This window comes from Carassius auratus, chromosome 19 (genome assembly GCF_003368295.1).
Source record: "Carassius auratus strain Wakin chromosome 19, ASM336829v1, whole genome shotgun sequence".
NCBI lineage: Eukaryota > Metazoa > Chordata > Actinopteri > Cypriniformes > Cyprinidae > Carassius > Carassius auratus.
Window position 1 is genome coordinate 19,982,089 of NC_039261.1, and position 11,503 is coordinate 19,993,591.

The 11,503-nt window shown below is 38.7% G+C and overlaps 1 protein-coding gene across 2 annotated transcripts; it reads left to right on the forward strand.

Annotated features, from left to right (window-relative positions):
• The first annotated feature begins 1,446 nt into the window (after positions 1 to 1,446).
• On the forward strand, positions 1,447 to 9,004 carry LOC113119749 (leucine-rich repeat and immunoglobulin-like domain-containing nogo receptor-interacting protein 1). 2 transcript variants are annotated; one of them, XM_026289392.1, is made up of 3 exons: positions 1,447 to 1,503; positions 4,812 to 4,877; positions 5,780 to 9,004. In XM_026289392.1, the coding sequence occupies exon 3, from the start codon at positions 5,792 to 5,794 to the stop codon at positions 7,607 to 7,609; it is 1,818 nt and encodes a 605-aa protein (XP_026145177.1). In that variant the 5' UTR covers positions 1,447 to 1,503; positions 4,812 to 4,877; positions 5,780 to 5,791; the 3' UTR covers positions 7,610 to 9,004. The 2 variants fall into 2 exon arrangements, with proteins under 2 accessions (XP_026145177.1, XP_026145176.1); XM_026289391.1 differs by having other exon boundaries at positions 1,489 to 1,503; positions 5,758 to 9,004.
• The last annotated feature ends 2,499 nt before the right edge of the window (positions 9,005 to 11,503 follow it).

The window sequence follows — 11,503 nt, forward strand, 5'->3', positions numbered from 1 at the left end:
GAACCCGCTATGAACTCCCGAACTGACTCAAATGATTCGCGAACCCGCCACGAACTCCCGAACTGACTCAAATGATTTGCGATCCCAATACACATAATGCTATAAAAGTGTGCACATCAAGAGAGATAAACAGCAGATGTTCATGTTAACAACTTTTTTAACTTGAGCAAACGCTGCTAATACACATACATTTGTTAATAAAGTAAATAAAACGAAAACATGAATGTTTTAATGCTACTGAATCAAAATAAACGATCCACTCGAAAGTCTCTGCTCATCATGACAGGACCTGGATCAGTGAGCTGCGTCTCGGGCCGATGACGTCACTTTCATGGAGGCATGTTGTACACGCCCCCGTCCATTGACTCCGCCCCCACGTCAAAACAGAGAGACGTGCAGAAAAGTGAAGCGCAAAGGGAAAATGGTATCGCAAGCTCAAACTAGACTGAAACACAAAATAAAAGCAGCGTTGCAAATAAATTAATAGATATGACCATGGAATTGCAAAATCATTGCTGTCGCGCTGTTTCATTTGTTTTGCAATTCTTAATTTTTGTTTGCAAAAAGCAAATGTATTAAATTTGTTTTTGTTTTTGTATATTTTAAACAAGGTAAATCTTTCTGATTTATTAAAATAAAAAGTCACATACATGGATTTTTCTGGACATACATACATTCGGATCTCCACTCACCCTAGAACCACCCGTGGTACACTATGTAGGTGAGATAAGTAATTGTCACCACAGTCCTGACGTAAACGCTGCTGAAATGATGAAATACACGGTTTTACAATGTCATTTAATCTAATGTTTTTAATTGTAGCATGTTTATTAGGATTAATCTCCAATCTCAGACCCATGACTCATTTAAGATGATCAGATCAAATGTGTCTATAACCGACTCTGGACTTGGAATATTTTATTTTTAAAACACTTAATTCTGTATGATTTATAAGCTTGTTTCCTCACGGGGACCTAAAAATGTCACCACAAGGTCAAAACTGACTGGTTTTACTATCCTTGTGAACACACACACACACACACACTGCTGATCACACACTCTCTGATATAACCAGATAATCTTTCTGTACTCGTGTTGTACTGTTACTGTAATCAATATCTTGCTTCTGTTGTTGAGGGAAACTCCAGGCGCCCGCGGGCACGAGACCTCGATTTCACCATCACCCCATTTATTTATTTCTGTGTATTTATTTATTTATTTATTAAAGTAGCGTTAAATCGGCAGATTTGTGCTTCCTCTCCCTCCGTGGCTGAAGTAATGCGCGGTCCTGGCTCCCGTCCGCGCTCGTGCTCGCGTAACTAATCCCGCCGCGTGCCCCCGCAGCGCTCGTGACTGCGCAGCCGATGCTGAGGAGCGGCGCGCACATGAACGCGGATATTTCCAGTATTTGTCTTCACTTTGATGGAGTTCTCTCTGGACTGATGGAGTTTTCTCGGGTGTGATGGAGTCTCCGGTGGACGCACCTGTGGAGTCTGGCAGCAGGTGAGGAGATAATCATTAATACACACATGAGCTCAACTCAAACACAACACACGGGCTGTGTAAGAAAGCTTGTTTTTAGCAACAATATTTGATATGAAATGCTTCTAGCGTTGTGATAATAATAACACATGAGCACATTTGCCTCAAAATCTTGCTGTAATGTAAATGAATGAATTACTAAATGTTGATATTGAACTATTATTAGTGGATTTAAAAGCTCAATTTTGGAGTTTTCTGAAAGTAATTAATTTAATTCATTATAAAGTAGTTGGAAAGGTATGTGAAGAACAGTTCTGAATGAACCTCGTGTGTTTCTTATACAGAGTTTAATTCTCTCTATAGAAATATTCTCAGACAGATTGAGAGAGGTTTTTATTAATTACTGTGATGAGAAAACCAGGGGGCAAATCCTGAAAATAATCTCTCAATGACAAAAAAATCCCCCAAAATGGGGCTTTATTTTCCACACACACACACACACACACACTAATTCACAGGCACACACGCACGCGCGCACACACTCATTCACACAGTGTTTGCTTGCACTATACGATTAAAATTTCTTAGTTTCTGTACAGTTTACTATCATTTCCGTTTTTAACATATGTAAATAGTGCACTTAAATATCTAGTGCTTATGTGTATATACTGGACCAAAAAAACTACATAATCTCTCAGTGATGTCTGGTTTGTTCGGAGGACAATATTTAAAAATCTGGAATCTGAGGGAGCAAAAAAATCTAAATATTGAGAAAATCATCTTTAAAGTTGTTCAGATTAAGTTCTTAGCAATGCATATTACTAATCAAACATTAAGTTATTATATATTTACGGTAGGAGATTTACTAAATATCTTCATGAACATGATCTTTACTTAATATCCTAATGATTTTTGGCATGAAAGAAAAATCAATAATTGTGACTCATACAATGTATTGTTGTCTATTTCTACAAATATATATCTGTGACACTGATGACTGCTTTAGTGCTCCACACACACACACACACACACACACTTCTTTAGTATATTAATCACAAATCGAGTGTGTAATAACAGAGCACTAGTATATTAAGGCACCTGTGCTGAGTGACTGATGATCTGATCAGAGCTGGAGGATCGAGTGTCCTCCGAGACGGATCCATTCCTTCCCAGAATCCTGTGCGTCAGACTGGAACTGAGCCACAGCACCATTGTGTCCTTCACAGAGACTGTGATCAGGGCTATTATAGTTCACCAAGACTGACACAACATAAACTTTACTGAAAACATTCATTACATTGACAAAACACAACAAATTAAATCCAACAAACCAAAACACATCAAATGAAAAATATTCAAAATAGAAACTAATTTATACAAATTCATAAAAACTATAATAGTGTCTCGATGATAAAATAACAAACGCTCAAAAATATTAAATTATAAAATTTTATTAAATGATGCATTACATCAAATACTTTAATAAACCCTTTTTTAGACTTTTGAGCAATAAAATATGTAGCTATAATAAAACAACGGTTCATGTTAGAGATTTCTCTGAAGAAATGCCATTTTATTAAATCTGTGGCATAACAAAATCAATACATGGAGGTAATATATAATCTTTAAGTTAAACAAATTCCAACTGAAATAATATATGTATATAAACATATATTATTTTGAAAATCTTTATAAAAAAAGATTTTCAAAACTCATTTACAATCATGCATTTGGAAGTAGCTTTTATTCAAACTCAGTTTACACTGCATTCAAAGTAATATATAATATCCTATATAATCAGTTCATGCATTCACTGGAAATTCAGTATTGCAACAGACTGTTAAATAAACATTGTTAATAGTTTATTTTTATGTATTTTATAATTTCTGTCTTTTTTTATTTTAGCAATTTTGTTGTTTTTGTCAGTATTTTTTTATTTTTAATAATTTAATATTTTTAATATTTTATTTTTAATATAATTTAAATATGTTTGTATGTTTTATTCCAGTTTAGGATTTAGTTATTTTTCAAATGAATGAAAATAAAAAAAATGTGCCTTGGCAAAAATAAATAAAAGTTTAAATACATATATTATTTCAGTTGGAATTTGTTTAACTTAAAGATTTTTATTTTAATAGATTTAGTTTTATAGTAATTAGTTTTAATATGCCTATTATATCACTTTTAGTTCTTATATTACTAATGCTGAAACAGTGCGAGGATTGCATGAACTTTACATGAAAATAAAAAAGAAACGGTGCATGCAATGTGAGTTGCTTTGGATAAAAGCATCTACCAATGCATGAGTATGAATGACTGTTAGGGTCAGAAACACATGTGCATGGGAGAGTTAGAAGTGTGTCGTTAGTGTTAATGAGTAAATCTCACTCCGAGCGAGTTCTGTGTGTCCAGCGGGTCTGTCGATGGTCTTTTAAAGGCATGCAGTTTAAAGCCTCTTGAGCACTTTTAAAGACTTAACAGACTGAAACCAAACATGCTGCAGTAAACAAACAGACAGACCAACACTAGATCCTCTGTTACTGAGCAGATTAGACCCCGCTCATGCATTAAACACACTCACAACACATATGCTGCAGAATAATACACTGTCCTGCACTCTGATCTCAGCTCCTTCACACACACAGACACAGACACACACACACTGACACATACACACACACAGTCTATGTATAGGTAATCATTTATATATAGTATATTTATAATCAAAATCTGTCAGTAGGTTAGTTGTGTATAGGTTTATTCTGTTTTACTTCATTGTTGTGTGTCTGTATTTATGTCGCACCGTGGTCCTGTGATACTTTATGTCCACACATGTAGAAGAATGAGTATAAAGCTCAACTTCAACTTGAAACACTCATGCACTCTCTCTCTCTCTCACACACACACACACACACACAAGCTGTGTGTCTGGCAGCGCTCCATGTTTTGTTGTGGCTTCGATGAGTTCAACACTGCCAACATTTGGTTATGCAAAGATGCTGCTAGGATTCCCGGACGATCCCACAGAGACACATCTGTTCCTCCTGCACACACACACACACACACACACACACCTTCAGAGGAAACAACAGATCCTAACCGCCAGAACAACTCTGACCTCTGAGGAGGGTCACTGCGACACTCATCACATCACGATCTCAAACTCATGACGCGTTCACAGACATGATAATAACACACACACACTCTCTCTCTCTCTCTCCCTCTCTTCTCTCTCTCTCTCTCTCTCTCTCTCTCTCTCTCCCTCTCTTCTCTCTCTCTCCTCTCTCTCTCCCTCTCTGTCTCCTTCTCTCCTCTCTCTCTCTCTGTAGGCAGTGAGCGGGCGATCAGCGAGACTTTCTTTAGTAATTGTTGGTAATGAGGAGCAGCTCCAGCTGGTGAGTGTTTGCAAAGATGTGTGATTTGTGACATACGTGATATTTTTAGGCTGTAGACATGGTTAGAATGGATACAAGTATAAAATAATGCAATTATAATTTGACACACATGCATGTATATATTTAAGGAAAAAGTTTATATTAAATATATTTAGATATTTACTGTTTGTAATATATACTATATGAGTGTGTCTATATATACACATAATATATATTATGTAAACAAAAACTTATTTTGGATGCGATTAATCGTGATTAATCATGTAACAGCACTAATGTGTGTGTGTGTGTGCTGTAGAAACGTTGCATCACTACAATAATATTTTTATAACATTTTTAATTGTTGGTGTTCATATCTAGACATAGACTAAGTGTTTATATATTCAAGATATTAATTGAATGATGGATTAAAATATTAATACTAAAAATTATTTAGTTTTATAATATTAAAATAATACATATTGTAATATAAAATATTATATAAATTATGTTAATTAAAAAGACTATATAACAAGAATATATAGCTGTTTTCAGTGTCTCACATCACTTTTTAGAAATATTTTTAGGATTCTCCTGCTGTATTCAATACTACGTTTTATAAGGAAACAACTTAACAATATATATATTATATTCTTTCAAACATGTAATTTTAGTATATTACGATCTAAAAATTGTATACTTTTTCTGTTTTTCCTTTTAATAGTAATGTTTTAGTAATTTTGTTGTGTTTTAACTAATTACTAATATACAGTTTTTAATATTTGTATTTCAGTTTTAGTTATTTTAGTAGATTATGATAAACTAAATAAAAATGACAAATGTTGCCTTGACGAGATGGTTGTTTTTTAAATGTTTAAATATTTTTATGTTTTTGTTTTAGATCTGTGCTCTTTCCCCTGTAGGCGGGTCTCCAGATGTGTGTGGCTGCTGATTGGAGGAGGCTGTACTGGTGGGTGGTCCTCCAGTGGGTAGTGGGCGTGGCTTTATCAGAGCCCTGCGCTCAACGCTGCGATTGTTTGCCAAAGCTCCTGATAGCGAACTGTTCATCAAGAAAACTGTCTTCTGTTCCCGCGAGTGTTCCTGACAACACCCTGACGCTTGACCTAACCAACAACCTCTTAAAGACTCTCTCAAGGGGGCAGTTCTCAGGCCTGACGCAGTTACGCGAGCTGGACCTCAGCGATAACGCACTAACAGCGATCGAAGTCGAAGCCTTCGCCGGTTTGCAGAATCTCGTTGCACTGAATTTATCCCACAACCATATAAAGATCATCCCAGTGGGAGCCTTCTCCGGCCTCCGCGGCGTTCAGCTCCTGGACATCAGCTGGAACGAGATCTTGGTGCTCCTGGACGATACGTTCGGCGAGATGCCGTCTCTCCAGAAGCTGGAAGCCAGTGAGAACGATCTGGTGTTTATCTCAAACCGCGCTTTCGACGGTCTCTCCGGTCTACAGGAGCTGAACCTGGACAGATGCAACTTGACATCAGTGCCGATCGAAGCGTTTTCACGGCTCTCCGGAATCATCCGGCTGCGTTTGTGCCGACTCGGACTCACAACGCTTCCCAACAACTCCTTCCGCCAGTTGGGACGTTTGCGTGATCTTGACGTTTCCCATTGTCCCTGGTTGGACTCGTTAGCCGCTAACAGCCTGTTTGGACTCAATCTCACATCGCTAACACTGAGCCACTGCAATCTGAGCGCCGCACCGTATTCTCCTCTGCATCACCTCGTCTACTTGCGATACCTGGATTTATCGTACAACCCAATCACTATTATCCTTTCCAACCTTCTTGGGGATTTGCTACGACTCCAAGAGCTGCATCTAGTCGGTACAGGGCTTCTACGAATAGAGCCTGGCGCTTTCCACAACCTTGCGTTTCTCCGGTTCCTCGACGTGTCGGAGAACCGTCTGGCGACGCTGGAGGAGTCTGCGTTTCATTCGGTCGCTGCTTTAGAGGTCCTTGGGTTGGACGGGAACCCGTTGGCGTGCGATTGCCGGCTTCTTTGGGCGATGCGCAGACGTCCGTGGCTTCGCTATGAAGGACGTGCGCCGGCGTGTGCAACACCTGTGCAGGTGCAAGGCCAGACGTTCGCTGACTTCACAGAGGCGGAGATTCCCAGGCTGTTTACATGCAGACAAGCTCGCATTCTGACTCGGAAGCCGCAGGATGTTCGGACGGACGAAGGACATACGGTTTTGTTCTTCTGCGCAGCGAATGGTGATCCGGCGCCATCGATTATTTGGCTGAATCCCAAACGCTCTGTTCTTACCAGCTCGGGTCGGATTCGCACGCTCGCTAATGGGACCCTGGAAGTGCGCTACGCACAAGTGCTGGATAGCGGGTATTACCTGTGCATCGCTTCGAACGCGGCGGGGAATGACAGCGTCTCGGTGAGCCTGCGTGTGCGAGGGCTTCCAGCGTCCGCTCGCAACCGCTCCGGCTCGTTCTTTCTGGAAGGATGGAGCTTCGCGTCCGGGCAGGCGGCGGTCAACGGATCGCAGCCGTTTCCATTCGACGTGAAGACGCTGGTGATCGCGGTCACCATGGGGTTCCTTCTGTTCCTGAGCTCGGTGGCTGTCTGCTTCGTCTTCATGTTTTTCTGGAGTCAGAGCAAAGGACAGATCAAACACACGGCGACGATCGACTTCGTGCCACGCAGCGCAGCGACGGCGTCCGGAGGCGGACGGACAACGATGGAGACGGGGAGGTTCACCATGAAGCTGATCTGAGAACTTGAGATGTTTGAGGTGCCCCCATGAGCTTCCGCATGAGGGTAAGATAAGAGAGGTTAGTTAAACACAAAATAAAAAAATAGCTGGTTTCCATGGCACCATGCATTGTGTTCTCCACCAAGTGGAGTGTTGAAATCCTATTGGTTGAACTGGCAGTGGGCGGAGCCACACAGACATTCTGACACGGAAGACACAGTTAAGAGCAGAATAACTTGCTCTAGCATCTTTTTTGTTTAGGGAGAGAGAGAGAAACAAGTATGTGAACTTGGCATGTCTCCTTAGTATCTGCGAATGCATTATAGTATTTTTACGCTTATGTAAAGTAAAAAACTGATTGAATTTAATTGTCATATGGATGCCACTGTGATTTAATTAGATTCCTGATGATCAAGTTTGCAGTAATTCAGTTTGAGATGAGCTTTTTTAAGGTTTCGAGGCTTTAAATCAGATAATTTTAGCATGAGCTGCATGAATGCATGTGTGAGACGCTCCGATCACATTAATAGCATTTATAAACCAGAGAAAATGAGCAATAATGAAGCTTTAACTGGACATAAAAGATCTCAGGTTGAGAAGGTCCAATCATGTTCAATAAATCCTGACGTGATTTTTTAATGTATTCTGTGTATTAAAGGAAATATTGAATGTGCTGCATCTCAGGATTGTGTGAATGTCTGCATCGGTTGCATGTGTTTGTACATGATTATATTTTGCTGATGAAGCTTTTAGATACGAAAGCTGTGCAAATCTGTTGATGCAAACGGTGTGTTCGCTGTGGAAAATCTATGCATTTATGTATTTACTGGCTTAAATAACAGCTTTATGCAATCTAATTCAGAGCAATAACGTCCCATCATGCACTGCTGTTTTATTAGCATAAATAATCAATTGATAAAAGTGGTTTGATCATTCGTTTAAGATTCTGACTCTCTTGAACTCTAATGAATCAGTGTTTCAGAGTTCATGAAGCATCTCATGTCTGTCTTTTGTTTTTTGCATAAATTAAAAAATGTATTTTTATTGTTCTAAAGACAGTTTGAAATGTACTAGTTTAAGAATGACTACATTCATTTGTTTAAACACTATTGTTTACTGTTTTTAGTTTTTTTTACTTTTAAATGAACCATTTACTTTAGATTTCTGGAAATCATCTTAATGTCTGTCTTTTTAAAATGAATTGGTTTTGCAATTTTTGTAAGAAATGTCTGCCAAAAGCATAAAAGTCTCCTTGAAGTGATTGGTTTGATTCAATGCTTTCCTTATTAACTATCTTTTTTAGTTTTACTATTTATCCTCAAATGTCTCAGAATACAAGGGGAAATCATTTAATATTTCTCTTTGCCTCTAATTTCACTTTGTTGTATTTCTCTGAGTATGTCAAGTAAGAGGATAAACAGCAAAGACGTTTATTTTTCCCTCATATTTCCCAAGGATGGTAATATTACTGAAAGACACATCCGCCATATAACCTCCATCAGTTCTCTTTGTGCTGGTGTCGTGATTCGCTCATGTTTTAATCTACAGTATATAAACTTGCTCTCAATCAGGTCCAGTAAATCAGCTTAGAGCAGAAAAACAACAGGCTGAATGAACACATTCACTGGAGTCCCTCTCTCTCTCTCTCACACACTCACACACACACACACACACACACACACACAGCGTGAGGTGTGTTCAGTAAACACAAACATCAACAGTCAGTCTGTCTGTCCCTTTAAAACCGTCCTCAGAGGTCATGACCAGCTTCAATAAGTTCAAATATGCAAACATTAATCATTATTCTGAAGAAATCGCTCAATCTGAACAGGTTAACACACCTGATTAATGCGTGCCTAATTTTTTTCTAATTATTATTCTTTTTTTAACAAGAACCCATGCTTCTGTCATATTTGTGGAAAGTCCTTGTGCATAATTCATAAAATCCCCGCTCATCTTCAGATCCGTGTCTTTTGAGATTAAACTGGTTTGGGTTTTATGTTTGTCTGACAGATCAGACGCCAGATTAGAAGTTTCCAGTCAAACATCCGTCTGTCGTCTGTCCCATGATGCTTTGCTGATCTGCTCGGGAACACTGGCGCCTCTGTCTGCTCTTATCATCACATTACAGTCCAATCACTTTATTATTTCTGGTCAGCAGATCAGTGTCACTGCTCAGTTTGAACTGCTTTAAGAAAGGGCCTTATGTTGGGAATTCCCAAGTTTGTTCCATTTTTTAAATGTCTTGTGAAGTTCCACACAGATATACACACTGATATTGTGCCTTCAGCTCATTTCAAAGCGAGATTCCTCGAAACCCTTTGAGGGTGCGTTAAAACAAGCAAAGAAACTTTGTTGTAGTGCTGTACTATCAGATGTACTAACTGGGATTTTAATAGAGCTGTAGCAAATTGGGATGAAAGTGAAATAAGTGCATTGTAGTGTTGTCATTAGTTCAAGGGTCCATACAAAAACTGCCCAAAATGTCATTAGCACTTATTATGAAGCACCTGTGTCTGCTTTACTGCACCCTCGAGCGGAGAGGAAGTGCATCTGTTCAAGAGCCCATAGATGGAGACTGATGAAGTAAAAATGGCTCAATATTGGGATATCATTAGAGCAGTAGACCGTTTTAATGCAACCTCAAAGCGCTTGGAGACAAATTGCTGCAAAGTGGGCTGATGGTGCAATAAGCACATTGATTTCCACATGTCAAGGGGCCTTAAAATAGACTGCTGAATTAAACACTGCCCAAAATTTGGATCTCATTAGAGCCATTGAAGATCTTGTTTTCACTTCACTCAACCTCGAAGCAAATTCAAGCTAAGTGGCTTTCTTCATTACAGCGTCTTTATGCACTGTCAACTCTACTGCTATACAACATTACTGATAAAGTAAAAAACAGCCTCAAATTGGAATTTAATTCGAGCAGCTGACCTACTACAAAGTCTGAATATCCACTTAAATGCACACTCCAGGGTAGCCAGTGATTTGGGCCGATGGGGCGATAAATGCCTCCATGTTCAAGGGCTGAAGATAAAGTAAAACCAGCCCAAAATAAGGATTTAAGTAGAGTAGTTGCCCTAGTATGAAGCCCTTGTGTCTGCTTTAATGCACTCTCAAAGAGAGCCAAGAACATGCACTGCAAACTGGGCTGATGATACGCGTCTGTTGTTGATTATGCAAAGTTCAGGTGTTCATAAAACAAGATTGCACAAGTAAAACCATCATAAAATTGGGAATTTATTAGATCAGTAGTGCTTGTGTGAAGCACTTATATCTGCTTTCATGCACCCTCAAAGGAAACAGAGGAAAGTAGCCTGTAGAAATGGGCTGATGGTGCAATTACTGTCAAATATGCCAAGTTTAAGAGTTCATAAAAACAGATTGGTACAGTGACAACTGTTCAAATTTGGAACTGGGTAAGACTAGTAGCTCTGCTATGATGTTTTGATGAAAAAACCTGTAAAGAAAGCACAGAAAGTTTTCCATCAAATCAGCTAAAGGTACACTATGCAGCTCTTTAAGTCGATAACAAATGGTTCAGTACCAGGAACCTGACACAAAAACTGAAGGCTGTCTTGAAAGAATTACACATAACCCTAAATAAGAGCTGTTCAATAGCTAGTGTAATCTGTGTTTGAGATACGCACAGAACAACACTCACAAATCAAAGCGCTTCTGTTAAGCAGGTATATATTTATTTATGTTTGTTGAAATATTTAAAGTTTGTATTATTTCCCCAGAAAAATGTAAACTTCTCCATATTCACAAAAAGAAAGACATATCTGTTTATCAATCATTGTCAATAAAATCAAATTCATAATTACAATAATAATCATATTTGAATATAATATCTTTATAATAATAATAATATGAACATTCAAAACATCACTCCATATTCAGAGATGCTCC